This window comes from Xenopus laevis, chromosome 5S, assembly GCF_017654675.1.
Source record: "Xenopus laevis strain J_2021 chromosome 5S, Xenopus_laevis_v10.1, whole genome shotgun sequence".
Taxonomy (NCBI): Eukaryota; Metazoa; Chordata; class Amphibia; order Anura; family Pipidae; genus Xenopus; species Xenopus laevis.
This window is the reverse complement of record NC_054380.1, coordinates 98,308,187-98,335,945: the sequence shown is the minus strand read 5'-3', so window position 1 is coordinate 98,335,945 and position 27,759 is coordinate 98,308,187. Positions and strand designations below refer to the sequence as shown.

The window sequence follows — 27,759 nt, the reverse complement described above, 5'->3', positions numbered from 1 at the left end:
ATGTGAAATATTGTTCATAAAATTAGAAAGGTCATTATCATAATAGTTGTAATCATAGAATCTTCACCTTGTTTTTGGTGCAACTAGGCTCTTAACTAAACATCCTTTTAAAGGGATGGTTCACCTTTACGTTAAATTTTATGTATGTTATTTCAATTGTATGAGATAAAATAGCTAATTCTAAGCAACTTCAGATGGGCATTGTTTTTTTTATAGTTTTGTAATTATTTGCCTCTGACTTCTTCCAGCTTTAAAACGGGGGTCACTGACCCCAACATCTAAAAAAGCAAATGATCTGTGAGGGTATGGGTAACATTTTAATGCTATTATTATTTTTTTTATTCAGACCCACTCCTACTCATATTCCAGTCCCTCATTCAAATCAATGTCTGGTTACTAAGTTGAATTGGACTTTAGCAACCATAGAGCTACTGAAATTCTGAAATGGAGAACTGCTGACTAAAAAGACAAATAACTCAAAAACCAATCATAAACGGTCTCAGAATTTCACTCTCTACATCATGCTAAAAGTTAATTTAAAGGTAAACAACAAGAAGCTTACCTTGTAAACTTGTCCATAAGTTCCATTTCCAACTAGTTCCACCAACTCAAAGATTCCAGCAGGATCCTTAAATAAATAAAATAAAATTAATATCAAACATACAAAAAGTCAGAAAATTAGATAACAAGTGGGATTTTAACATGATTTTACTATGTGCCTTGTTGTCTTTAAAAAACTAAATACCCATATATGGTACAGGGAATCAACTGTGCAGCCCCATCCCCTGAAAATACTTTTGCCAGTGAAGTAAATATAGTCATTGAGAGATATTGGGGCTCATTTATTAACACTGGGCAAATTTGCCCGTGGGCAGTAACCCATAGCAACCAGTGCTTGGCTTTTTCAGGGAGCTGCAGGTAGAACAATGAATACAGCAATTTGCCATGGGTAACTGCCCACAAACAATTTTGCCCAGTGTTGATAGATGACCTCCACTATGCTTTTAACAAGTGCTTTGAAAAGGGAAGAACCACTCTATTCAGACATATTGTTTGTTCTTAGGGTGAATATAACCTTATATCATACACCACATGATATACAATATCAATTAATGAAAATAAAATCACATATATATACATGGAGCACACCACAAACTGCCTTGAGAATACAATGGTCTAAGTACACCAGCACTTATAGACCTTGGCCCACAGGATGATTTACTTAAATTGGAAACCAATTGTCTGCAGCATACTTTTGTGCTAATAAGCAGGTACTGCTCTGGTTTTACTAGATATCTGTTCATCAGAACTGCATTTCAAACACGGGCTCAAATGTTTCTTCTACAGAGTTTTAGAGGACGCAGGACATTTAATATTATACATAGGTAGGACGCAGGACATATAAAATGCTACAGTTAAATAACACTAGTATATCCATCACTATTGTGTATCCTGTGGGCCTGGAGCTCCATTCCTACTGGCAGCAAAGGGATAGAGGGCCACAGCTTTGACAATGATAAGTGTTTTTTGGGGTTCTATACTTTTTGCATTGCCAAAGGGCTCTTCATCTCTAAATGTAACCCCCGCTTACCATGTAATTTCGTTTTTTCCAAACTAATTCAAGGTCAAGGTTTCCCCAATAAAAGGAGATAAGCAGTTTGTAAGAAAAAAAAATCTTCACGCAAAGCTACAAAATGTAGCAAACAGTGAAGTGCTCAGAATGTCCTTGGTATATGTCTTATATATATTGTTATGCATTCCATATTAAATAAAATAAATAATTGTGATGGTTCTAGCATTATAAAGCATCACTCAAATTGCATCATTATTTGTTTTGTTCTGAGGTCTAGATATATCAGAATATTTTCCTTTTGTAATTAAAAAAAATGGGTTTTTGGAAGCCTATAAAGAATGTGTTACATGAGACAACAGATGTTTTTTGTTATAAAATCACTTAACTGGATGGTGCATAAGAACTCCGTTCCAACTTCTAATTATCTCATAAACAATACAAGCATACCCATAAATTAGTGGTTTACACTATTTGCATAAATCTACTAATTAGAAATTGCTGTGTAGCCATTTATTATGAACAGGTAAAAGCAGTATGTGATCTGTCATCAAAATATATGTATCTATGCCAAGGTTATTTACCGTTATGATTTTGTTTTTACCTTAAATCAGAATCTAATCAGCTTCTACATACTATGATAAAGATCACTAGTATCTAAAATTTCAAGCATCTCTTATGTAGTAATGGTACACATTGTGCACTGGAGTAATGCAATAGCAAGGCAGCGGTGGGTAGGTATGGGGTATGGGTATTACGAGATGCTACACGGCTGATTTTAAAATTCTGATGCAGAGAGCATCCCTTTCTGAGCTGCCATGTAATTTGAATCTGACCTAATTAATAATCAGCCTTGTATCATGATTTCTTTATAAAAATAATAATATTTAGAGGTCTTTAAGGCAGCAAGTGCAGTTGTGGGGCACTAAGTCAGTTGCACTCAAAATTGCATCAAAAAGTAGTTTTGCGGAGTTTCTGTGTCTTTCTATAGCCCCTAGCAACCCCAGTGGAGCTGGTATAACAGAAAAGAATGCTGCATTGTTCGTAAAACACATGGGAGGTTATTTATCGAAGGTTGGATTTCGAATTGATGTGAATTTTTTTTTTACTCTAATAAATTCGAATGTACTCACAACTGGAATGGGTGGTTATCTAGGGAAAAATGCAAATGTCTAAAACTTAATCGAATGGGAACGACCCGAAAATTTGTTTCATATTCAAATCTTATACGGACGAAATTGATTGCATTTTCCTCCCAACAAACTCAAATGTCAGGAAGGCTATTAACATTTTCAAATGGGTCAATGGTAGTGATGGGCGAATAAATTTGCCAGGCGCAAATTTGCAGTGAATTTCCACCTTTCGCCGCCAGCAAATAAATTCGCTAAACTGCAGCAAAAATTTGTAATTTAAAAAAAATGGATTTTTGGAAGCCTATAAAGAATGTGTTACATGAAACAACAGATCTTTTTTGTTAAGCATACCCATAAATTTGTGATTTACACTATTTGCATAAATATACTAATTAGAAAGTAGCCATTTATTAGGAACAGGTAAAAGCAGTATGTGACCTGTCATCAAAACCATATATATTTATGCCAAGGTTATTTACCGTTATGATTTTGCTTTACCTAGAATCAGAATCTAATCAGCTTCTACATACTATGATAAAGATCTCTAGTATCTAAAATTTCAAGCATCTCTAGAGTAATGAAATAGAGTAATGAAATAGCAAGGCAGGGGTGGGTTGGTAAGTGACCCCATAAATACAGCAATCTAAAGCCTGAACATGAAGATGGCTAGAAATAATAATTATAGAGACCTTTAAAACTGTCCAAGCTAAGGGGTTGTTGGAAATTATCAAGCAGAAAACAAGTTTGTCTGTACTACGAGATGCTACATGGCTGATTATTAAATTCTGATGCAGAGAGCACCCTTTCTGAGCTGCCATGTAATTTGAATCTGACCTAATTAATAACAGCCTTGTGTCGTGATTTCTTTATAAAAATAATAATAGAGGTCTTTTACGACAGCAAGTGCAGTTGTGTGGCCGCTAAGTCAGTTGCACCTAAAATCCCATTCATCAAAATTGCATCAAAAGGTAGTTTTGCGGAGTTTCTCTGTCTTCTTATTGCCCCTAGCAACCCCAGTGGAGCTGGTATAACAGCATGCATGCTGCATTGTTCGTAAAACACATGCAAGGTATTTACCAAAGTTCGTATTTCGAATTGATGCGAATTGTTTTTTTACCCAAATAAATTCAAATGTACTCACAACTCGAATGGGTGGTTATCTATGGAAAAATATGAACGTCTAAAATAAATCGAATGGGAACGACCCAAAATTTTGTTTCATATTCAAATCGTATACAGATGAAATTAATCGCATTTTCCACAGAAAAAACTCAAATGTCAGGAAGGCTATTAACGTCTTCAAATGGGTCAACGGTAGTGATGGGCGAATAAATTTGCCAGGCGCAAATTTGCTGCAAATTTCTGTGTTTCGCCACCAGCGAATTAATGCACAAAACTGCGGCGAAAGTTCATCGGCGTAAAATTTGCAGCGTCAAAAAAAATTGCGCATAAAAATTGTCACACGTCAAAATTATTTGGACGCCTGTTAACTTTAATGCATTTGGACAAAATAGGCGCGTGTATAAAAATTGTCGCGGGTGTCAAACTTGAAAATAATTTTGACGCCCATTGACCTTGATGCGCTTCACAAATTTTTTGCCGTTTTGCGAATTTCACAGTAAATTCGCCCATCGCTAGTCAACGGACCTCTGCCATTGACTTCTACATGAACTCGGCAGGTTTTAGGTGCCAAATATTCGAATTGGAACGGTTTCCATGGTCGATGTGTGATAAATCTCATATTCGAATTTACATTCAAGTAAGGGGATTTAAATTTGTGTGTTTTGACTCAACGACCATTCAAACCTTAATAAATCTACCCCATGATGTTTGCGTTTGAAACAGCCCTTTGCATGCTACATTGCAATAAATTACCCCTAATTAGGGATGCACCGAATCCAAGATTCGGTTCGGGATTCGGCCTTATTCAGCAGGATTCAGATTCGTCCGAATCCTTGTGCCTGGCAGAACCAAATCCGAATCCTAATTTGCATATGTAAATTAGGGGCGGGAAGGAAAATCGTGACTTTTCGCCACAAAATTGTATACAACTACTTTTTCCTTTCCCACCTCTGATTTGCATATGCAAATTAGGATTCGGCTTTGGTTCGGTATTCAGCCGAATCTTTCAAAAAGAATTCAGGGATTTGGCCGAATCCCAAATAGTGGATTTGGTGCATCCCTACCCCTAATATGTAGCAAATCTAGCTACCATCTACTTTTATAAGTCTTAACTCTCCTTTAGGTGGCCATATAGGTTAACTATGGACGACGGCTTACAAATCGAGCATACTGTTTAAGACTAATAGCACCTTGAGGTTTTTGATTAATATGGTCTGCTGAATAGGAACTGCGGTAATCATAACACCAATCTCTGTATGTATTCCTGAAATGCAAAATCTTATCTCAATAGATAGATAGTGTGACTAGGACACAAGCATCACTTCAGGACACTTTCACCAGGAAAGAGCATATTATTTTAGTGCTGCTTGACTTTCTTCTATTAAAAGCAAGGAAAGTGTTTCCTCTGAGCCGTCAAAATTTAGAGGACAATGATAAATTAAGACAAAAGGTTCAACAACAAACACAGGGTAGGTCTTTATGGGCCCAGCCTGATCTTCAGTCCATGTATGATGTGACATTCAGAACAATACAGAAAGCCTTTGAATAGGTAAGTGCACATTATAAGAGAGATTTTGAGATTAAAGCAATGTGCAAAAAGTAGCAGATAGGTAGTTAATAAACAAAAAAACAAAAAAAAAGGTTGAACTCGATGGACATGTGTCTTTTTTCAACCTTACTTACTATGTTACTATGTTACTATGTATATTCAGCACAAGCCCCTTTAACTTTCTGAAAAGGTTTATAACCAAGTGGAGATTTCACCATATTCTTCCCACAATGATTCATTAAATAACTTGTAAAATATATATATATATATATATATATATATATATATATATATATATATGTGTGTGATATGCTGCTTATTTCCACCAGAAAAGTTAGAAACATGGAGCTAATTTCCAAAAATAAATACAAATATGTATAAATATTTGATGTGCAACTAGTGTAATTAGTCCTACTGAGAATTATTACGAGCCATATACCGACTGCTAAGATGACACTGATAATTTCTTCTCAGGAAGATACAGCAGGGAAGAAACTGAGTTGAACGCAGGGATTGAGGGACAACAGGTAATTGCAAATTAAACAGAAAATATATTGCAAGTAAATTTTTAATACCAGCGCCAGGCTTGGTTGGTATTTTACCAGCTAGGCCATTGAAATACCAGACAGGTGGCAAATCTAGGTGTAGTGCCTTGCACCACTGGGGCCCTAGGTTTCATTCAAGCCATGTGTGGATTTTCTCTGAACATTCAATTTCCTCCCACATTCCAAAAACATACAGACAGGTTAACTGGATCCTAATAAACTTATGTGAATGCAATAGGGACCTTAGATTGTAAACCCACATTTGTGCTTTAGTCCCTCATGTAAAAAATAAGAAGTTTTCAAAGGAACAAAAAATTGCCTCATTGTTGATCCCTAGCGGAAAGGATAATAGTAGTTTTAAGCTCCTTCTGAGCAGAAGACACACAGATAAACTGGTAAAATAATGGAATATTTAAACTAGAGAAGAAGTACATAACAACAACTACAAATTTGTTGGAAAAGATTATAAACAGATTGAGTGGGGATCTATTTTTCCCCAAATGGAAAAGAAAAAAAACACGACAAGAGGCTGTCCTCTTTAGGGTGACTTTCGTTGCCTATGGGAAACCTAAAAAGTTCCTGCAATGATGCCATTCATATATTTTAGTGCTGGAGATGCCCACTGACACCAATAATAAGGTATTTTTTGGTGCCGAATGAAGAAAGGTTGTTGCCAGACCCCTGATAAACCTTAGAAACCTCTCTGTTCCACCCAGGCCACGCACGTTGACCATCTTTACTGCCATGGCTGCTTGAGTGGAATTTTTAGGAGGAGTTTTATTGCTTTTGGCGCAAAGTAATTCAAATTGTGGTGCAAACTCTGACAATGGGGGACAAAGTTATTACTGCTAATTTCCTTTATAATGAACAGAGGAAAAAGCTGCAGTGCTGTGTGAGAGAACACATTTATTGACAATAAACAAAAATGTTCTTCTAGAGACACATTTATCAAGGGTCGAATTTCGGATTCATGTGAGTTTTTTTAAACTCCCTTAAATTCGATTGAATTCGAAATACGACTTGGGGAAATTAATTAATAAAGTTGAATTGTTAGAACTCGGTCGAATTTTACTGATCTGAAAACTTGAAACAAATTCGATTTGAATTAAAAAAATCTTGAATGTCAGGAAGGCCACAAACATCATCAAATTTATCCCTGGACCTCACCTATTGACTTACATAGTAATTCGGCAGGTTTTAGGTGGCGAATAGTATGATAAATCTCGAAAATCGAATTAAAACTTTAATCAAGTTTGGATAATTCACAACATGAATTTGAGAGTTTTGACCAAAAAAAAAAAAATGGAAAAAAAATGGAAAATTCGAATTTTCAATTCAACCCTTAATAAATCTGCCCCCTAATGTTAATGCATGGTAATAGCAATAGAGTCAAAAATTACTTTAAAGTGTCTTGTTGTTCATTATCAGTTGGTGCAGGTGCTTGGATCTGCATCATATCTTTCAGTAACAGGGGAACCGAAGCCTTAAAATGAATATGGCTGGAATGACGTCGAAGAAACAGTAACACCAAAAAATTAAAGTGTTTTAAAGTAATGAAAATATCATGTAGTGTTGCCCTGCACTTGCTTCAGAAACACTACTATAGTTCATATAAACAAGCTGCCGAGTAGCAATGGCGGAAATTGAAAAAAGGCTAAATAGTGGATAACAGATAACACCATTATGTTCTACAGAGCTTATCTGCTGTGTACCTTGAGCCTTTTCTCCTTTGAATGGCTGCCCCCATGGCTACACAGCAGATTATTTATATAAACAATAGTAGTGTTTCTGAAGCAAACACAGCAGTTTTACTAGTGCAGGGCAACACTACATTATATATTTAGTACTTTAAAATATTTTCATTTTTTGATGTTACTGGTCCAAGCAGATCCACGGTCTCCTGTTTTGACAGATGTGCAATTCTGCCCAGGTTTGACTGCTCTGCATCTCCCACTAGCTGAAAGTGATCTGCACATCATAATACATTTAAATTTAAAGGGTGTAACAAAATTCTACAGAATCTAACCAAGAGAGGAGTCCAGCCAACAAAATCTCTTGTCTGCACACATTTCTTCTCTTACTGTAACCCCTAATAATAACAAACTCTATGCAATAAACATAAATTAGCTGTGATGCATGAGAAAGTATTTCTCATTAACCTAACAATTGGAAATTATCCACAAAGTCTTCCAATAAACAAAGAAGTAAATAACAGGTTTGGCAACCACAGGCTTATTGTGCCACTGTAGAAAGGTTCAGCTACATTAGTATCCTTTGTCAATGTTTAAAAAGCCCCCATCAATATTTATGACCTTCATATATCTGGAATGGAATTAATTAATTATTGGCAGTAATGGGAATGAGTACTGCTAGTAGAAAAAAAATATTCCCAGACTTCAAGCAATTGATTTTATTTTTTTTTTTTAAATGTGAATCATAAAATCTAGCAAATGTAATCAAATAAGCATCTCAGCCAAGCTTTCCGCAACAGAATAAGAGAAGCTAATGGTAACAAACAACACAGCACTTGTTTTTTGTTACCATTTATATGCCTGTAGCACTAACCATTAATAACGTTGATTTAGATTGTAAATTTACCTTTAACTGCTATGTTTTTGGAAAAAACTATTATAAATGGGGTGTTGTAATAAGCCTTATAGAGAATACATTCAGTGTAACATTCTAATTATGTATACCTTCCAAACTTTTGGAAATAGAAAGAGGGACAAAAAAATTTGCTGCGCAGAACAACAGTGACATTTTTGACTACGCATATTTTTGAGGTCACACCCCCTAATTACCATGTTCATTTTACAAAATTTGGCAGGTTATGAAAGTTTAAACACATTTCTGTGGTTTTTATGTTATTACAGTTTTGCTAATGAAGGTGAATTGCCCTTTAATTTGCAAGTCACAGTTTCCCCAAGATACCTGCTCATCTTAAGTTCATGCAATTGCTTCTTTGCTTATCCTAAATGGTTACAAAAGTACAGAAGTGTACCTGGCACATATTCTGGGCTCTCTGCCATAAGGCAATTACGTTGGAAGGTATGAATTATGTATCAGAGAATGCTTTTGCACTCTGCTATTGTTTGGGTTCACCACTTTGCTGGAACTATAAAGCTCTGTTGGCTTTAGCATTACATATTGTCACTATTGTGGCATAAAAGGCAACCTTATGTAACTATGTGCATTAGCAAAAACATGAGCACATTGTATTTTATTACTGTCTGCTGAAACATCAATAAAGGAGACACATTGAGTGAAAAACAATAAAGTGCCAGTGCATTATACTCTTAAATATAGAAGGAAAGAGCAAAAAAAAAAAACATTTCAGGTTGATTTATTGAAAATTTCTGTAAAATCCCTACTAGTCCTGCTCTGTTCCACTTCCTGCTGTCTTCTTTCCCAGGCTGTGCAGGGAAACCAGTGGTACTGTAGGATTGGAACCAATCAATGGCTAGGCTGACCTGAGAGGGAACTAAAGCCTGTCTTTGCTTGTGTGACTGCAGGGCTGTGATTGGCTATCCCCCCTCCTACAGTGCACTGGCCACCCCTCATTTGAAACACTGACATGGACCATAGCAGATCTATGGGGAGCTCCAGGCGAAAGTAAAACTCGCACAATATATTCAATTTTATTGCCTACAAGATTAAAGGGTTTTTACTTATCTTATATGTCTCCTTTAAAAATGAACATTTCTTCAACATTTTTTTTCAGTTCAAAGGGTTTCATCCCACTAGCACCTCTGCTCTGACACCACCCAGGTTTTACTCAAATTATTTTATGATTAGCAGGAATACATTACCGCCTCATTTAGACTTTATTGGCAAATGGGCTGCTGGCTGGTGAGGATGGTTACTTAACTAGCACCTTAGATTTGTATCAGATAGTTTATTAAATGGAGCGTTATTTGTTTTTATTTAACTGTCTTCCTCTCATACAAATCAAATGCAAATCAAGCCAATGAAACTGATACAATAGGATACTTTTTTTAGCAGCATTAGAAATAAATTATAATTACTTATGTATTTGATTACATTAGTTAGTTGCTCTGTGACAGACTTTGATAAAGTTAAAATGCTATACTGAATCAGAGATGAAATCTGTATAAAAATAGTGGTTGGCTTACCGAAAATATGAGGAAATATGACAGAAAGGGGAGATCAAACCAATGCATTTTTTTGAAGGGTCAAATTAAGAAAAAAGATAAAGTAATTCACCAAAAAGTCATTATTTGTGGCATACTATTTAAAAATGACACATTTTTATGATGGTGAACTGTCGCTTTAATGTGGAGTGTTTTCCTGCATTGACATTAGCCAAAGCCATTACTTTAACTCTTACTAAATAAACAAAGTCTGATATATGAATAAAGGTCCCAAATAACCTCTAGTATTCACAGGAGAAAAGCTTTAGGAGGATATTTGAGCAATCGGAAGTGAAGATCATATCAAGTAAATGCTACACAGAAGAGCAAGGACACCAGCACATAATTTTATTTTTAGATGTTAGTTATTGCTGTAAAATCAAAATTATACTTTCAGCACAAATGTTGTCCAGGAGGTTATTTAGTAAGGGAACATGCCCTAGTATAGCAAATTAAAATTCTGGAAGTACATGTCATTAACAGACACAGCTTATTTGGCTTACTCTGGCTGAAAGTTACAGAAAAAAACTATACTGGGAAAAGAGAAGAAGTGAACACTGCACTCTATTTCTAGATAGTCAAAATGGAAATTAATAATGCATAAAGCTTTTTTCTGTCATAAATTATGCTGCAGTGCATTGGTTCTGTCAGCGGTAAAAATAGAGCCCTACTAGGAAACATCCTTTTCACTATCTTGCTTGCTTAAAGCTGTACTTCCAAGGTGATTTGGGGTAATGAGGAACCTTGCTGCCAAAAGAAATAATGAGGGTCTATCTATGGCCCAAAAACAGGATTGTCCACAGCCAATATATGTTGCAATCAAAATGTTTTCTTAAATGCAGAATATGGGGCCCAAAACCTCATATAAAGGTGTCTAAATTGAGCAGTGATCCTTGCTCGCAGCTGTATAGAGCAACATTTGCATTAGCTGCCTAAAGCTACAGGGATTGTGCACCTTCCAGCACCTATTTTAGATCAGTAGTTTTCAGATAGTTTTCTAGAAATAAAGACTTTTTTCAATTACTATTTTTCTTTGGGGGGGGGGATTTGTTCTTCTAACATTGAAATTTAAAGATTCATTTTTCACCTCTCTCTCTGGACCCCAAATCCGCAGTGATCCGTGGTTTGACCACTTGTTGGGAAGGTTTGGGTCAAAATTTGTCCAACCATTGCAGGTTAGGGTTGGGTGTGGGTCAGACTAGGGAAGTACACTACTCCACTGCTTCAATAAATTCCCTGTTGTGGAACCAGGGTGTAATAAAATTACCTGGTGTGCGGCGGCGTGGATGGCCGCCACGCCGCCGCGCTCCTGGTCCGGCGCCATCTTGATTCTTTTAGGGCGCGCGCGGCGCACCTGCGCGCCTCTTAAAGGTACAGGCGAGCTGGCGTGATTGCGCCAGCGCGTATTGACGCTCGTTTTGGCGCCAATTTCAAATGTATATAAAGCCCATTCTGACTTCCCAGCCAGTGCCCGTGATAGAACTTGTTTCTAGTGGTTTCCTGAGCCTTGTGCATCTGATCTGAATCTCGTCTGTCTGATTATCCGTGTTTGACCTTGCCTGTATCCTGACTATTCTGAAATCTGTATCCTGACCCTTGCCTGCCTACGACAACTCTTCCTGCTTAACCCCTTGATTGACAACCCGGTTTGACCCTTGCCTGCCTGACGATTCTGATATCCGCCTGCCTCGACTCTGCTTGTCTGACGATTCTCTTGCCTGCTCCATTTGTACCGTGACCTTCAGCCCAAAAGACTCTCTACCTGCCGTGCCCCTCTGCTAGCCAGAACATCTCGCTTTGTACCCCTCGTTAAGTCCAGGTGGCACCCAAGTAAGCTGAGGGCTCCTCCCGAAGCCCAACAGTGGTCACACTACTGGTGAAGCCGAGCCGAGACTAGGGTACTTAGCACCTGTTCTGGTATTGGGTGCCGGCCGTGACATTATCACGGCCATGGAGGTCGAAAGTCATGACGATGTTGCTGCTGCTTCTCCTACCGCTTCAGTTTCCCCAACTTCCACCGAAGCGCTTCTTTCCACCTTGTTACAGCGCTTGGAGGACCACGAGCGGAAGCAGAACTTCCTTCTGCAGGGTTATCATGATCTAACCCATCAGCTGGAGACTCCGCAAACTCCGCAGCAGCTGCCAGTCCTTGATCCTGCTCCTCCTGTGGGGTTTTCTGCCATGTGGGGCAACACTACTAGGCCCCATGAACCCAAAATCGTATTCCCCGAGAAATTTAGAGGGGACAGAACTAAATTTTTTGTCTTTAAAGAGGCATGTAAATTGTACCTTAGTTTCCATCCTCACTCATTCTCATCTGGTGAGGAGGAGGTAAGGTTTGTAATGACCCTGTTATTGGGTGACCCCCAAATTTGGGCCCTCAGGCTGCCTTCTTCAGACCCTGCTCGTTATTCCCTAGACACCTTCTTTAACAGCATGGCCATTCTTTACGATGACCCGGATCGTGCATCTTCAGCCGATTCCGCGATTTGTAAGTTGCGCGAGGGGAAAAGGGATGCAGAGGTGTATTGCACCGAGTTCCGCCGGTGGGCAGTGGAAACGGGGTGGAATGATTTGGCTCTACGGAGTCAGTTTCGTTTGGGGTTATCTGACTCAGTAAAGGATAGTCTTGTAAACTACCCCCTATCTTCCAACCTGGACGATCTTATGTCTCTGGCCATCCAGGTGGATAGGAGACAAAGGGAGAGAAGGGGTGAGAGGGGTGTTTCTACTTATTCTGGGGTTACTAATGTGAAGTCTAATATGGTGACCAATGTTAAGTTTTCAGACCTCTCTGTGCCTCTACCTCAGGAGGAACCTATGCAGTTAGGCATTTTTCATCTAACTCCTGAGGAAAAGGTACGCAGGCGCTCCCAAGGTTTATGTATTTATTGTGGGGAGAAGGGTCATTTCTTGAACCTATGTCCTAGGAGGAAAGGGAGGCTCCCTAACCTAAATGGAGAAGGGGAGCTCCATTTGGGCGCAGGAGTTTCCTCTCCCCAATCTGCCTCTAAAATTTTGTTACCAATTAAACTAACTTGGCCTACGGGCTCTGTTAAACTGTCCGCATTTGTGGACTCTGGGGCGGAGGGTAATTTTCTGGATACTGCTTTTGCAGCTAAATTCTGTATCCCTGTAGTTCCTCTAAGTGCCCCCATCAGAATAATGGCTGTGGACAGAAGACCCTTAGGGTCAGGTGTAATCTCTAAGGAGACAGTAACTCTTTCCATGTGTGTTAATAACTTGCATTGTGAGGAGATAGCTTTTTACCTCATAGAGGGTGCTTCCTCTCCGCTTATTTTGGGGTTACCGTGGCTCCAGAGGCATAACCCTCTGATTGACTGGGTCTCAAGGGAGGTGGTTCAATGGGGTACTATGTGTGGTGGGGTATGTTTTCCCTCTGTAGTTGCAACTACTTCACTTGAAGGGTTACCTGCTGCATATGCAGATTTCGCTGATGTTTTCTCTAAAAAGGCAGCAGAAACCTTACCCAAACACCGGCAGTATGACTGCCCAATAGATCTGGTCCCTGGGTCAACTCTTCCTCGTGGTAGAACCTATCCTCTTTCATTGCCCGAAGCCCAGGCAATGAAAGAGTATATGAAATAGAACCTAGAAAGCGGTTTCATCAGACCTTCTAGTTCCCCTGCGGGGGCAGGCTTCTTTTTGTAGGGAAAAAAGATGGTGGTCTTCGCCCCTGTATTGATTATAGGGGGCTTAATAAGATTACCATAAAAAATCGCTATCCTCTCCCTCTAATTTCGGAACTTTTCGATCAAGTTAAAAATGCAAAAGTCTTTACCAAGCTTGATCTTAGGGGGGCTTATAACTTGATTCGAATCAGGGAGGGGGATGAGTGGAAAACAGCGTTCAACATCAGGGATGGCCACTACGAGTATTTGGTAATGCCATTCGGTCTTTGTAACGCCCCCGCAGTGTTCCAGGAATTTGTCAATGACATTTTTCGGGACCTGCTGGGGATATTCGTAGTGGTCTATCTTGATTACATTCTTATTTTCTCTTCTAATCTAGTTGAACACAGGAATCATGTTTGTGAGGTTTTACATAGACTGAGAGAAAATAATCTGTATGCAAAACTTGAGAAGTGTACTTTCGAAGTTACCTCTGTACAATTTTTGGGTTTTAACATTTCTAACAGGGTTCTTGAGATGGATCCAGGGAAGGTGAGAGCAGTCCTGGAATAGACCCAACCCCTTTCTTTATGAGCAACCCAAAGATTCCTCGGTTTTGCAAATTATTACCGCCAATTCATCAAGAATTTTTCCCTGGTAGTTGCCCCAATCACCAACTTGACCAAAAAGGGTGCTGACCCTAGTATTTGGCCCCCAGAGGCAGTTTTAGCTTTCGAACGCCTCAAAAAAGAGTTCAGTTCTGCCCCTATTTTGCAGCATCCTGATACTGCTTTACCATTCATTGTGGAGGTAGATGCCTCTGAAGTGGGTGCTGGGGCAGTCCTTTCCCAAAGGCACCCGATTACCAACAAGTTACATCCCTGCGCCTTTTTCTCTAGGAAGTTTTCGCCTGCAGAGGTAAACTATGATATTGGGAACAGGGAATTGTTGGCTATCAAGTGGGCCTTTGAGGAATGGCGGCATCTACTTGAAGGTGCTAAACATATGGTAACCGTATATACAGACCATAAAAACCTGCTTTACATTGAATCGGCCACACGGCTAAACCCTAGGCAAGCTAGATGGGCATTGTTCTTCACCAGGTTTAATTTTTCTTTAACATATAGGCCTGGATCTAAAAACACCAAAGCTGATGCACTCTCTAGGAGTTTTGAATCTACCTCCTCTGACTCTAGTGAGTGCATCCCCATCATTCAAAGGGAGTTGATTGTAGCCGCATTGGATTCTGACCTCTCCACCTTATTGTCCCCTGTCCAATCTTCTGCTCCTGCAGACACTCCTTCTGGGAGAATGTTTGTGCCTGAGGAGTTGAGGGAACAAGTTCTCGAAGAGGTTCATAACTCCAAAATGGCTGGGCATCCTGGCATTTCCAAAACTATTTCTTTGTTAGCCCGTCATGTGTGGTTGCCTTCTTTTAAACAGGATACTAAGGTTTTTGTAAATTCTTGTCCAATTTGTCAAAGGTCTAAATCCTCTCGTCAATTGTCACAAGGTCTGTTGAATCCGTTAACAATCCCTGATAAGCCATCTTTCGATGGATTTCATTGTAGATCTGCCTCCTTCCCAGGGTAAAACTGTAATTTGGGTGGTGGTGGATAGGTTTAGTAAAATGAGCCATTTTGTTCCCCTTCCACACCTCCCTTCTGCCAAAACCTTAGCCGATCTGTTTATCTCTCATATTTTCAGGTTACATGGGTTCCCTGTTAACATTGTATCTGACAGAGGAGTTCAGTTTGTCTCAAAGTTTTGGAGAGCTTTCTGCTCGTTAGTTGGGATTGATTTATCCTTCTCAACTGCTTACCATCCCCAAACCAACGGACAAACGGAAAGAGTGAATCAATCCCTTGAGCAATATCTCAGGTGTTACATTTCTGATAACCAGTCCTCTTGGGCTGAATTGTTGCCCTGGGCAGAGTTTGCCTACAATAATGCCACTCACTCCTCCTCTGGGGAGTCTCCTTTCTTTATTGTAAATGGGCTACATCCAAAAGCATTTTCTTTTTCTGGTTTAGATTCCTCTGTACCCTCTGCTAATTCTTCTGTCAATCATTTTTCTAAGGTTTGGGCTCAAGTTCATCATTCTCTTTCTGCAGCTTCCTCTGCTCAAAAGAAAGCTGCAGATAGATCTCGTAGAGTGGCTCCTCAATACAAAGTGGGAGATTCTGTTTGACTATCTACCAAAAATATTAAGTTGAAGGTCCCCTCTCTCAAACTGGGGCCCAGGTTTATTGGTCCATACCCAATAACTGAAATAATCAATAATTCTTCTTCTGTTCGTCTCAAATTACCTGCAGAGTTTAAAATATCTAATTCTTTTCATGTTTCTCTTCTAAAACCAGCCACTCAAGACCGACATATTCCTGTTCCTTCCCCAGTGTTAGTTGAAGGTCAGCCTGAATTTGAGATCCAGGAGTTCCTCGATTCTCGTCTGGTACGGGGTAAGCTTCAGTACCTTATTAAGTGGAAGGGCTATGGCTCTGAGGAGAACTCCTGGGTCTCAGTCGATGATATCAAGGCTGATCAACTCAGGAAGAAATTCCATCAAAAATTTCCTGGGAAGCCTGGGGGTCCAGTGGCCCCCCCTAGAGGGGGGGGGTAATGTAATAAAATTACATGGTGTGCGGCGGTGTGGATGGCCGCCACGCCGCCGCGCTCATGGTCCGGCGCCATCTTGATTCTTTTAGGGCGCACGCGGCACGCCTGCGCGCCTCTTAAAGGTACAGGCGCGCTGGCGTGATTGCGCCAGCGCGTATTGACGCTCGTTTTGGCGCCAATTTCAAATGTATATAAAGCCCATTCCGTGATAGAACTTGTTTCTAGTGGTTTCCTGAGCCTTGTGCATCTGATCTGAATCTCGTCTGTCTGATTATCCGTGTTTGACCTTGCCTGTATCCTGACTATCCTGAAATCTGTATCCTGACCCTTGCCTGCCTACGACAACTCTTCCTGCTTAACCCCTTGATTGACAACCCGGTTTGACCCTTGCCTGCCTGACGATTCTGATATCCGCCTGCCTCGACTCTGCTTGTCTGACGATTCTCTTGCCTGCTCCATTTGTACCGTGACCTTCGGCCCAAAAGACTCTCTACCTGCCGTGCCCCTCTGCTAGCCAGAACATCTCGCTTTGTACCCCTCGTTAAGTCCAGGTGGCACCCAAGTAAGCTGAGGGCTCCTCCCGAAGCCCAACAGTGGTCACACTACTGGTGAAGCCGAGCCGAGACCAGGGTACTTAGCACCTGTTCTGGTATTGGGTGCCGGCCGTGACACAGGGGCACTCACAGAGGTAGCATGCAAAGCTAGAAGGGTTTGGCACGGGGGCCTATAATGGCAAATTTTGCAGGCTAGGGTTGAGTGCTGGTTAAGGTTTGCAGTTAGCAAACCTAACCTCCATAACGCTTCTAAATTGATACATTTCTTATCTTTGGTCCTGTAGTGCAGAATCCCTAGATTTCATTAAAGGCAGCTGTTATAATTGATATAATAGTTGCTAATATTTCAGAGATGCTGCTGAGAAATGTATCAACTAATGTAACAAATTGTAACAACTCTCCATGTGTAGATCACTGAGCTGCCAAACTGACACACCAGAGTTAGGAACATTAAACTTCAGTTTTGAAAAAATTGTCAAAACTAAAACAGGGAAAGCAATTGAAAAAAGTCTTTATTTCTGATGAACAATCTAAAAACAACTGAACTGAAAATAGCATTTGGAAGATGAACAACACATCTCACACACACAGAACAATTAGAACACTTCCCAAAATTCTCAATTTCCAGTGAACTCTGCCTTTTTACAAATGTGTGATTTAGGATGGAACAAGTAATAAGGGAAGTATGCAGCTTCTGGCACTTGGCAGGAACAACGGGTAATTTTCGCAGACAAGGGGACATGATTACACTTACAAGTACATTAGAGGACATTAAAGACAAATAGGCAGGGGACCTTTTTGCCCTTAAAGAGTATCAGAGCCCGATGACTGGGAAGAGATAGAGGACAGTCTCTATGTCCCTCTAATAAGCACAAGAGACAGGCTCATTCAATTTAAAATTATACACCAAACATACTTGACACCAAAAAACTACAACTTATGGGTCGCCTAGAGCATTCCAGATGCCCTCCTGCAATTCACCAAAAGCGGATTTCATACATCTTTTATGGCATTGTCCAGATATTTAGGGAAAAAAATGCAATTTTTAGCCGACAAATTCACCTTACCGCAGGTATTGAACTAACGGCTACCTGTCTATTGGGAGTAACAGACACTTTGGTACCTAGAACTCACTCCAGATTATTGATGAGAGCACTTTTGTTCTACGCTATAAAAACGGTAGCCCTACACTGGATGTGACCAACACCTCCTACGCTTAAAAAAACTCATAAACTCCCAGCTGGAACTTTACAAACTAACTTATATAGACAGAGGATGCCCACAGAAATTTTAAAAAATATGGACTCCTTGGCTGGATTCACCCGCAACAACGATCCAATAACTTTGTCTAAGAAAATGTATCCTTTCCATGTCTACCTCTTTCTCTTTTTCCTACTTTCCTTCCTTCTAAACTTGTTTATTATTGTTATTTTTGAAACTTAATAAAAATTTACTATTAAAAAACAAAAAAAAACAAAACGTAGGTGGTTCTTTACAGAGAGGACAGTGAGGTTGTGGAATGCACTGCCGGATGATGTTGTGATGGCTAATTCTGTTAATGCTTTTAAGAGGGGCTTGGATAATTTCTTGGACAAGCATAATATCCAAGGCTATTGTGATATTAAAATCTATAATTATTATATATATGAGTATATTTAGTTTATGTGAGTCTATGGAGGGGTCAGTATGTGTATGGATACTGGATCTCATTTGGAGGGGTTGAACTTGATGGACTTTGTTTTTTTTTGCAGCCCCACCAACTATGTACCTATGTAACCTTTCATTGTGAAAGCACTGCTAACTAAAAATGTAAAAGATCACACAAAAAACAGCAATTCACTTGCCAGCAAAAAAAGCTTTAGTTAGCTTATTGCTTACTTCATAAATGCACATGAATGATCAAACAATGAAGATTATTTCACAAGCAGTATCAAATTGTGTGTAAGCAGCAGTGTGCACAAATTTAATACAACCCTACAGCTGGCCATAGATGTTGAGATTTTTAAAAGATCAGATCCTGATCGTGAGACCACGATCTTCTCAGAACGATCGTACGATCGTAAGAATTTACCATCAACTAAAAAGACCAATTTGCCAGGAAAACAAAGGGGAGCTGCCTGCTTGGCCCTGCAAACATAGATAGATTGCACTGGGACCAACAAAGATTTTTTGACCTGGCCGATCAATTTCCTGACAGATGTCGGCCAAAAAATCATAAGATGTACGATCGTTCGAATCCCACTAACCGCATGATAATTTTGAAGGATCGGTCGGGCTTCCCTAAAATCGGTCATTCGGCAAGAAGAATCGTCACGTATATGGGGAGCTTAAGTAATATTTTATTTACCAAGAAAGAAAAAAAAAATTTGACACAAGTTATATACAGTTTTCACAACTTTTCCCATGTATTATCCTACAACATAATGTCCTAAAATAAAATCATTGTGTAGGCAGTTTAGCTGCTCAAAGTTACTGACCTAGCAAATCCCAGCATAGGAGTTAGCATCAGCTCCTGGAAATGAGGGAAACAATATGATATGGTATGGGATCCCTTGTCCGGAAACCCATTATCCCAAAAGCTCCACGTTATGGGAAGGCCATCTCTGCATGAATCCATATTGGTGGCAAACAATTCTATTGGATTTACTTAATATTTAAATGTTTTTGGCAGACTTAAGGTATGTTAATAGGTCATATACTTGGAGTTTAAAAAGCTATCACTTAATACTCCTCCCAAAGAAAGACAGGAACCCAACAAAACCTCAATCATACCGTCCCATCTCCCTTTTAAACCAAGACCTGAAAATCATTACAAAAATAATGGCTGATAAGACTGCAAAAAATCCTGCCTAGGATTTTGACCCCAATTCAAACAGGTTTTACAAAAGGGAGGCACTCAGTGAGGGCTATATGCCAAATATTAGCCTCTATATACACATACAATACAGAAAAACGCAAACATGGGATACTGGTAAACCTGGATACTGAAAAAGCATTTGACAGAATATATCATTCCCACATCCTTAGAGTTTTAAAATTTCAACATTTCGGGCGCCAACTACTTAAACTCTTCCACAACCTCTATGCATCTCCCATAGCCTTCCTTACAGTAAACAATATAAATTCCGACAAGATTCCAATTAAAAAGGGCACCAGACAGGGCTGTCCCTCCTTCTCTTCAACATTGCCTTAGACCCGCTACTTAGACACCTAGCACAAAATCCTTCATTCCATGGATTCACCATGTGACAAATACAACATAAAATATTAGCATTCGCAGACAACATCTTGTTATTTATAAACAAGCCTGACCAAGACATTCCCATCGTCATGGACACCATAAATTGATACACCACCTTTTCAGGTCTAAACACACTATTCATACAGACTAGACACAAAAGATCCCGTTTAAGAAAGCACACCACTACATTACATACCTAGGCATAAAATTCCTAGATCCATTAGAAAATGACACCTCTTTTGAAAATGGACATAATCTCAGACTCCTCAACTTCAGATATTGTGAAACTTCACTCCCATTCTACTGTATGCACATAATACCATCCAGACAATACCAGATTATGACTTTACAAATATTACACCAATCCTACCTGACCCCGCTACGTAGGTTTAAAATGGGACTACTAGCCAGCCCATCATGCTTGAGATGCTCCACAGCTGATGCCTCCCTAATTCAATGTATGTGGCTCTGCCCAGTGATCAAAACTTTTTGGTTGGAGGTATATGGAAATTGGCATTCACTGACTAACCAAAAATACCAACCTACTATTGAATGGGCTCATAACACCCAACATATATCTAGGGCTAACAAAGACTTTACAGAAAGGCTAGCCGCAGCCACTAGAAAAGCTATATTACAAGACTGGCTATCGCCCACTCCACCTTCTCTGAATCTAGTAAAGAGCAAATTACACTTCCTGTTCCATATGGACTGGCTAGAAGCGTCCTTAAACTAAATATCCCACACCAACAAATTTTTCGACACATGGACCACTTATATCCTAAGTCTCCCCCCTGACATAAGAAAGCTTAAAGACTCCACATTCCATCGAAGCACATGGTACTTCCGAGAAAGCCTCCGAGGCACATACCCTTTAATTCTAGCGACAATGACTTGAACAAGGTTGGGTATACTGACTGCCTCCCAGGATCCACGAGACTCTTTGAAATGTATGTAATTGAAGAGCTGTCAAACCCCTCTAGAAAGGGCGAGTAACGGGCTTAGTTGATTTTATTGTTTACTTTATGTTAACTGTTGTGTCAATATCTGTTCAGACTATAAAAAAGAAAATAGACCTCACACAAATATTTGGTCAGAAGTAGTGGTGAACTTATAAAAGTGAACATCACTACCTAACTTGTAACACCTCTCAAATCTTATTTCTCAATACCTGTTGCAACTGTATATTATGCTCATAAGATTTAGGAACGCACAGACAAAACTGATTTTGACCGAAATGTTTTATCGATTATTGGTTGTGCAATTTTATAACAACATTGTCAACAATGCATAAATGAACATATAAAATTGTAATGAGGCATTAATAAAAATATTTGAAATATTTGTAGTATATCAGCAGATGGAAAGCAAGACAGCACAAACCATAAGATTTTGATATTGAACAAAATCAAATTCGTCAAACTGCTTATCTAAAAGAGTCCTGAAAAAAATAATTTAAAATAATTTAATTCAGTAGACATATTTGCGCATTAACTCCACAGAAAAAAAAAATCAAAAGAACCGCTGAAATAAAGTGTCTTGGTATTTTAAACCACTATGTTTAAACTACCAATGCAACGAGTTTTAAGACTTCTTTGGTTCTGGCCTCAGTTTCAAAACAAGGTTATAAAAATAGCTATGCATAATTTCATCTGTATAGTAGAGTACCGCAGCATTTCATGGAGGCTACTTGCTCAATGGGAAGCACCATGTCCTAAGCATCATGATATTTTATAGGGCAGACTATCATTATGATCCACATTATGATTGTCAAAACTCTTCCACTGGTCAACAATAGTTAGGGCCATAAATGTATAACAAAATCTGGCAGGTGCTTAGATAATATATATCAAAGTTTAAAAACAATTTGGTCCCTGGATGTTCTTACATGAAAGAGCTCCAGAACCATTTGAAGTGAATGGATCTATTAAAATTAGGTTTTAGCATAAGGCCTTTTCTCTTCACTGTTTTGTGATATATAGTTCTGGGTTCATTGGACCTTGGAACCCAGTGATATAAAAGAAAAATACAGACTATGAAACACAGTAAAGGGTTTTAAAGTCTTTTTTTTTTCTGCGACCTACAGTAACTGACTGAACTCATAAATCAACCAGCATGTACCAGAGTCAGCTAACCCTAGTTGTCGGAATTTAGAGACAAAATTAAAAGGCAAGTATTTTTCAAAAGCAGTGCATATAACATCAGTATATAATATAATTTAATAGGCAACTTCCGATTTAACCTCACTCTTCCTGGGAGACAAATAATAGATTGCAACCTATAATGTATCCAGACAAAATCTAGAAGTAAAAGAAACATAATAATTTATCAGATCATCTACAAATTATTCCTGTATTCAGAGAGCTGATTTATCAAAATGTTTAGACTTTAATAAATAAAAACACCCACATTCTAGTCATTTCTAGTCATGGGACTTTTAGAAGCATATTTATGAATGGGTGAAAGTTAGAACTCACCATTTGATAAAAAAACGCTTCCAAAAATCCCATAGTAATGAATAGAATGTGGGTGAGTTTTTATTTATTAAAATCTAAACTCACATTTTGATAATTCTACCCCTAAGTGTCACAGATAAGCTTGTCATGACAAACACTTCACGTAGGGGGGTAGCATCCGGAAAAACATCAACAGCAGTGGAGCCAGGAAATGAATTTAAAAATTCAACTTTATTCGATCCTTCTAAAATAGTATATAAGATTGTGTCTACTAGGCTCACAAATTAATCTGGTGGTTGATTTGGGGCAATAGTTTTTGAATAAAGCAGACCTAATCTACATAGGCAAACAGTTAGGATTTTATTTTCCTTTTTTTTAATGCAAAATACATGTTTTTTGATCATTAACTGTGTTTTTTAAGCACTATACATTTTTTACAGAATTTCTGGAAATAAATTAGCCTTTTAGTTAAAAGCATTTGCTAAAATGTGTTTTATTTACCATAGAACAGTGTAAAGATAGTGTTAAATGCAATTAATCTCATGGCTGTATTCAGCATGCACTATTGGAATTGTAATGCTGAAATTCTGTGCATTGAAATAGGATTAGTAAATCAGAGCAGTGCCAGGAAAACAAGAATGACTTCAATTATGTCACAGTCACTGTTGTCTTCAGACAACCTGAGTGCATAAAATATTCAATGGGATTTTGAGGGAAATTATGCGATGACTAACCTCTTAAAGGGGACCAGTCACCCAAAAAAATATTAAAAATCCTATTTTATCACATTAGTCAAGCAAAACTAACTTTACTACACTGTATAAATTTTTTGCAGTTTGTTTCCTTCTGTCTGGGATGTCCTAATAATAGCAAGTAGGTAGGAGCCATTTTGTGGACACTGTTATTAAGGCAAGTCTTGCATCATCTCAGAATCTTGTTTGTGCACCAGAACATGGGACCTGATGTCCATCCCCATGCCCTGGCTACACAATTAAATGGTTAAGAGAATGGGGGGAATATGGGGAGTGCAGTGACATCTAGTAAGTGCTGAATGGAAAGTGAAAGTAACTACCTGCCCCGCCTCTATGCCTCTAAGGCATTGAGGAGGGGCAGACAATGTTTGATTGACAGTTGAGATTTTTAAACTTGTTTTCAACAGCTATGAATGCTTTAATAAAAAATACAATTTTAGATTTCATGTTTAATTTGAAAATTATACAGTTTTTTATGTTTGGGTTTATACAGTTTTTTTGGGTGACAGGTGCACTTTAAAGAAATATTTGCTGAAAGGACAAATTACGAACACATACGGTGGAGGGGGTTGGAAGTATGCGATGTAAAATGCCTAGCAATGAACTGTAAGAATAGGTGAACTAACCTGCTTGATTGTGGGACCAGTGAGGTTAAGATTCCATCTACACTATTAAGTAATCTAATTATCCTAGTACAAGCAAAGGATGTAAGACCTTTACTGCACAGCCATAAAAAGCAAATAGAGAACAGGGATATTGCTACAGTCTGAGCTAGTGACCTAGATACATGGCTGGAAGCATGCATAGGCGCAATTACCGAATAAGATAAATACTAGCCCCTTACATTATATGGCCCTGTAAGCTCTAAAACATACAATAAACATACTTACAAACACGAGTCCACTAGTCCACTCTGCTCCCTGCCATTATGCTTCTGTAAGAAGGCAATCATGCTTTAATTTTTCATATGCCCAAATGAAAAATGTAACAAATATGGCGTTGCTGTTCTGCTGGACTTTCTGAGGCATTTTAGCCAAGAATCTCACTGCAGAGGTCATTCTGCAAAAGGAGCACATAGCCTCCAGCAGCAGAGGTTACATGCACTCCAAGGCACATTTAAATCTTAAAGCTGAATTCCAGTTTAACGAGTAGGATACCTGTAAGCAATTGTGTCTCAAAGAGGAATGCACACACATGTATTGATACCAGCTCATACAAACAATTGTAAAGCATCCAACAAATCTTTTTGTGCACTCACAACGTACTTGCTGTGACCCAACCACCATTGGTAAAGACTACCACTGAAGTGTGTTCTGGCATTGTGTGATTATACTGTGGAACAATGGCTTTCCTCCATCTAGCACAAATGCTGCACATATCACTCCAACAGTGTTTATGAAAATACTTCAGCAGCACTCCGATTATGGTGAAAGAATTGTTGCTTTATTAGTGCCTCAAGCTAAGCACAACCATGTAGGTGACTTGTGCAGAGAAGTGTTTATTGGGTCATTACACACAATAACCCCCCCCCCCCAAAAAAAAACACCAATGTTCACAATGTTCACAAACGTACATCCATACACCGCCCAACTACCATTCCCACACTCATCCTTACAATTTACAGCTACTTTAACTTCTGTTGAATGCAACAAGAAGTAATAAAGTTTGTGACAGAGGTTCCGTAGTTTGGTGGAAGGGAAATCCCCTGTACTAGTAATATAAACAACGCAGTGCTGAGAGCATCGAAGGATACAGATCCGTGGGGACGTGATTCCCTGTTCAAAATAAGTTTAAATCCAAGCAGCTCGTGCTTTGCACATTGTGTTTCAAGATATTTTATTTAGGTGAAATCTTAAAGGGGTGGTCCACTTATAAGTTAACTTTCAGTATCTTATAGAATGGCCAATTCTGAGCAACATTTCATTTGGTTTTCATTGTTTATTTTTTATAGTTTTTAAATCATTTGCCTTCCAACTCATGCCTCTGCAGGCTAGAATCACCAGCGGGATGGCACTCAGAGCGCTTCATTTTCCAAAATCGCCCAAAGTTGCCTCGCAAGGGAACTTCAGGTGACTTCGGAAAACGAAGTGCTCCAAGTTTATTTTTTTAATAGATTTCAATTGGTCGAATTTCGAGTTCATGCGAGTTTAAAAAAAAAAATAATACTTAATACTTAGACTTTTTAAAACTTTTGCTTTTGGCTATTGGTTCTAGGAGGTCCCCATAGGCTAATTTGGCAGGTTTAAGATGGCGAAGTGTTGAAGTCGAACCTTTTTAAAGAGACAGTAAATCGATTTTCAAATGGTGGAATATTCAAAGTATTTTCTGTTCAAATCAAGGTCGAATTTGGCCTATTCGATGGTCGAAGTACCCAAAAAATACTTAGAAATTCAAAGTTTTTGAATTCGAAAATTCACTTACAACTCACTTTGACCCTTAGTAAATTTGCCCCTAAATAAACCCAATAGGCTAGTTTTGCTTCCAATAAGGACTAATTATATTTTAGTTTGGATCAAGTACAAGGTACTGTTTTAGTATTACAGAGAAAAGGGAAATCATTTTTACAAATTTGGATAATTTGGATAAAATGGAGTCTATGAGAAACTTCCCCTCCATAATTTGGAGCTTTCTGGATAAATGGTTTCCAGATAACGGATATAGATAAATGGAGGGCACACTAATCAATAAAAATATTCGGCAATATGTGTTTAGAGGTGCAGAAAACCTAAAGTTACCCCTACATAGAGTAACCAAACGCTCACTATATCATATGTCAGGTTTGCACACTCAGAAACACTTCAGATAACGGATCCCATACCTGTAATACCAAATGAAAGAAACATGGACATGATAACAACAGGCAACATATGTAAGCCTAACAAATGACCATATTATATTACAAGGAAAGAGGAAAAAAAAAAAAAAAGGGGCTGCATTGTTATTCATATACAGTAATTCAAAACAAAAGGCATTTAGGAAGGTGAGAGCTATTTTGCAGCTTCCTTCAATTTAGATTCTCATTTCTCTGCTTCCCCTCAGGATTGCTACACTTCCTAATGCTTTCAGCAACTCGCCCTCAAGTAACATCCACCGCTGCTTTAATTGGCAGCAGTGATACAGGGCTGGCTCTGTAATTATCTCTGGAATACAATTCAAGGATCTGTGAACAGAATTTCTGCCCGTTACATAACCATCCGAGCAATTAGTTTTGCAATAATAAAGAAGTCAGGCACAAATTCTCAAGAATAAGGTACATATCACTATCCCCGTGTCTAACCTTACGCAGCACTAATAATGTATTCCCATCATAGCAGTCATTCACTGCACCATACAGGAGGACTTGTTTAATTATTTTTTTAGTGGATTTAAGGTATGGCAATCCAGATTACAGAAAACCCCATTTTTGGAATTTAAATACAGGAATGGGACTGGTTATCTAGAATGCTTGGGACGTTGGATTTTCCGGATAATGGATCTTACTGTAATTTGAATCTTCGTACCTTAAGTCTGCTAGAAAACCATGTAAACATTAAACAAACTGATTTTACTTCCAATAAGGAGTAATTATATCTTAGTTGGGATCAAGTCTAAGGTACTGTTTTAATATTACAAAGAAAATAAAAATTATTTTATTATAATGGAGTCTATGGGAAAGAATCTTTCTGTAATTCGGAGCTTTCTGGATGTTTCCTGATAACGGATCCCATACCTGCACTATTTTGATGGTTTAAAGATCAAACGCTTACATTTCAGCACCTAAATCTACAACATGTGCCTGCACCGGGCCAACACAATGGATACAGGTGCAGGCAATGCAAGGAGCCGATTCTTGACCTGTGTTTTTAGTAGGCCAAGTTTTAGCCCTGTATGACATTATTCTATATTATTTTATAATATGGTCACATAGGATTTAAATATTTCTAAATACTACAAATATGAACCACTGATCACTCTCATATCACTGTGCTGCCACAGCCTGGAGCTCTGAAATAAACCAAATGGGTTTTTATCGCCAGTTTTAGAATACCACAAATCTATGCTGCTTTAAAATAAAAAAATTTAATAACCTGCAATAACTGTAGGAAGATTCTTCCAGGGCTAAACATGTAAGTCTTAAATGAATATGCATTTAAAACCTTAGGGACATCACAGCAGGCCTTATCAAGTAAAAAGTGAGAAAGATGTTTGAGGATTTGAGTGAGAGTGCACCTTATGTTCTTTGCATGGAAACTTAAAAGATTTTTATTTATCAGTGCATATCTTGAGTAGCTACCATGGCAGCTTGCAGTTGGCTATGTCCGAAAATGTAGATTTTTACAACATGCTGAATTCTGTGCCAATTTGATAACAGAAAGCAGCGCTGCCATTGCCCCTAATTTTTCCAGGGACCCCAAGGCCAGCACATGCACAGTATAGTAAACTTTCCCTGAAACAATAA

General features: G+C 38.7%; 1 protein-coding gene across 19 annotated transcripts in view; it reads right to left on the bottom strand.

Moving 5' to 3' along the window:
* Positions 1-27,759, bottom strand: part of tnik.S (TRAF2 and NCK interacting kinase S homeolog) — a 185,649-nt gene that overhangs the window by 138,282 nt on the left and 19,608 nt on the right. For all 19 annotated transcript variants that reach the window (XM_041564880.1, XM_041564884.1, XM_041564875.1 and 16 more), the window contains exon 2: positions 563-628. In XM_041564880.1, the coding sequence (XP_041420814.1) occupies positions 563-628 (66 nt within the window). The remainder of the gene's footprint in view (positions 1-562; positions 629-27,759) is intronic.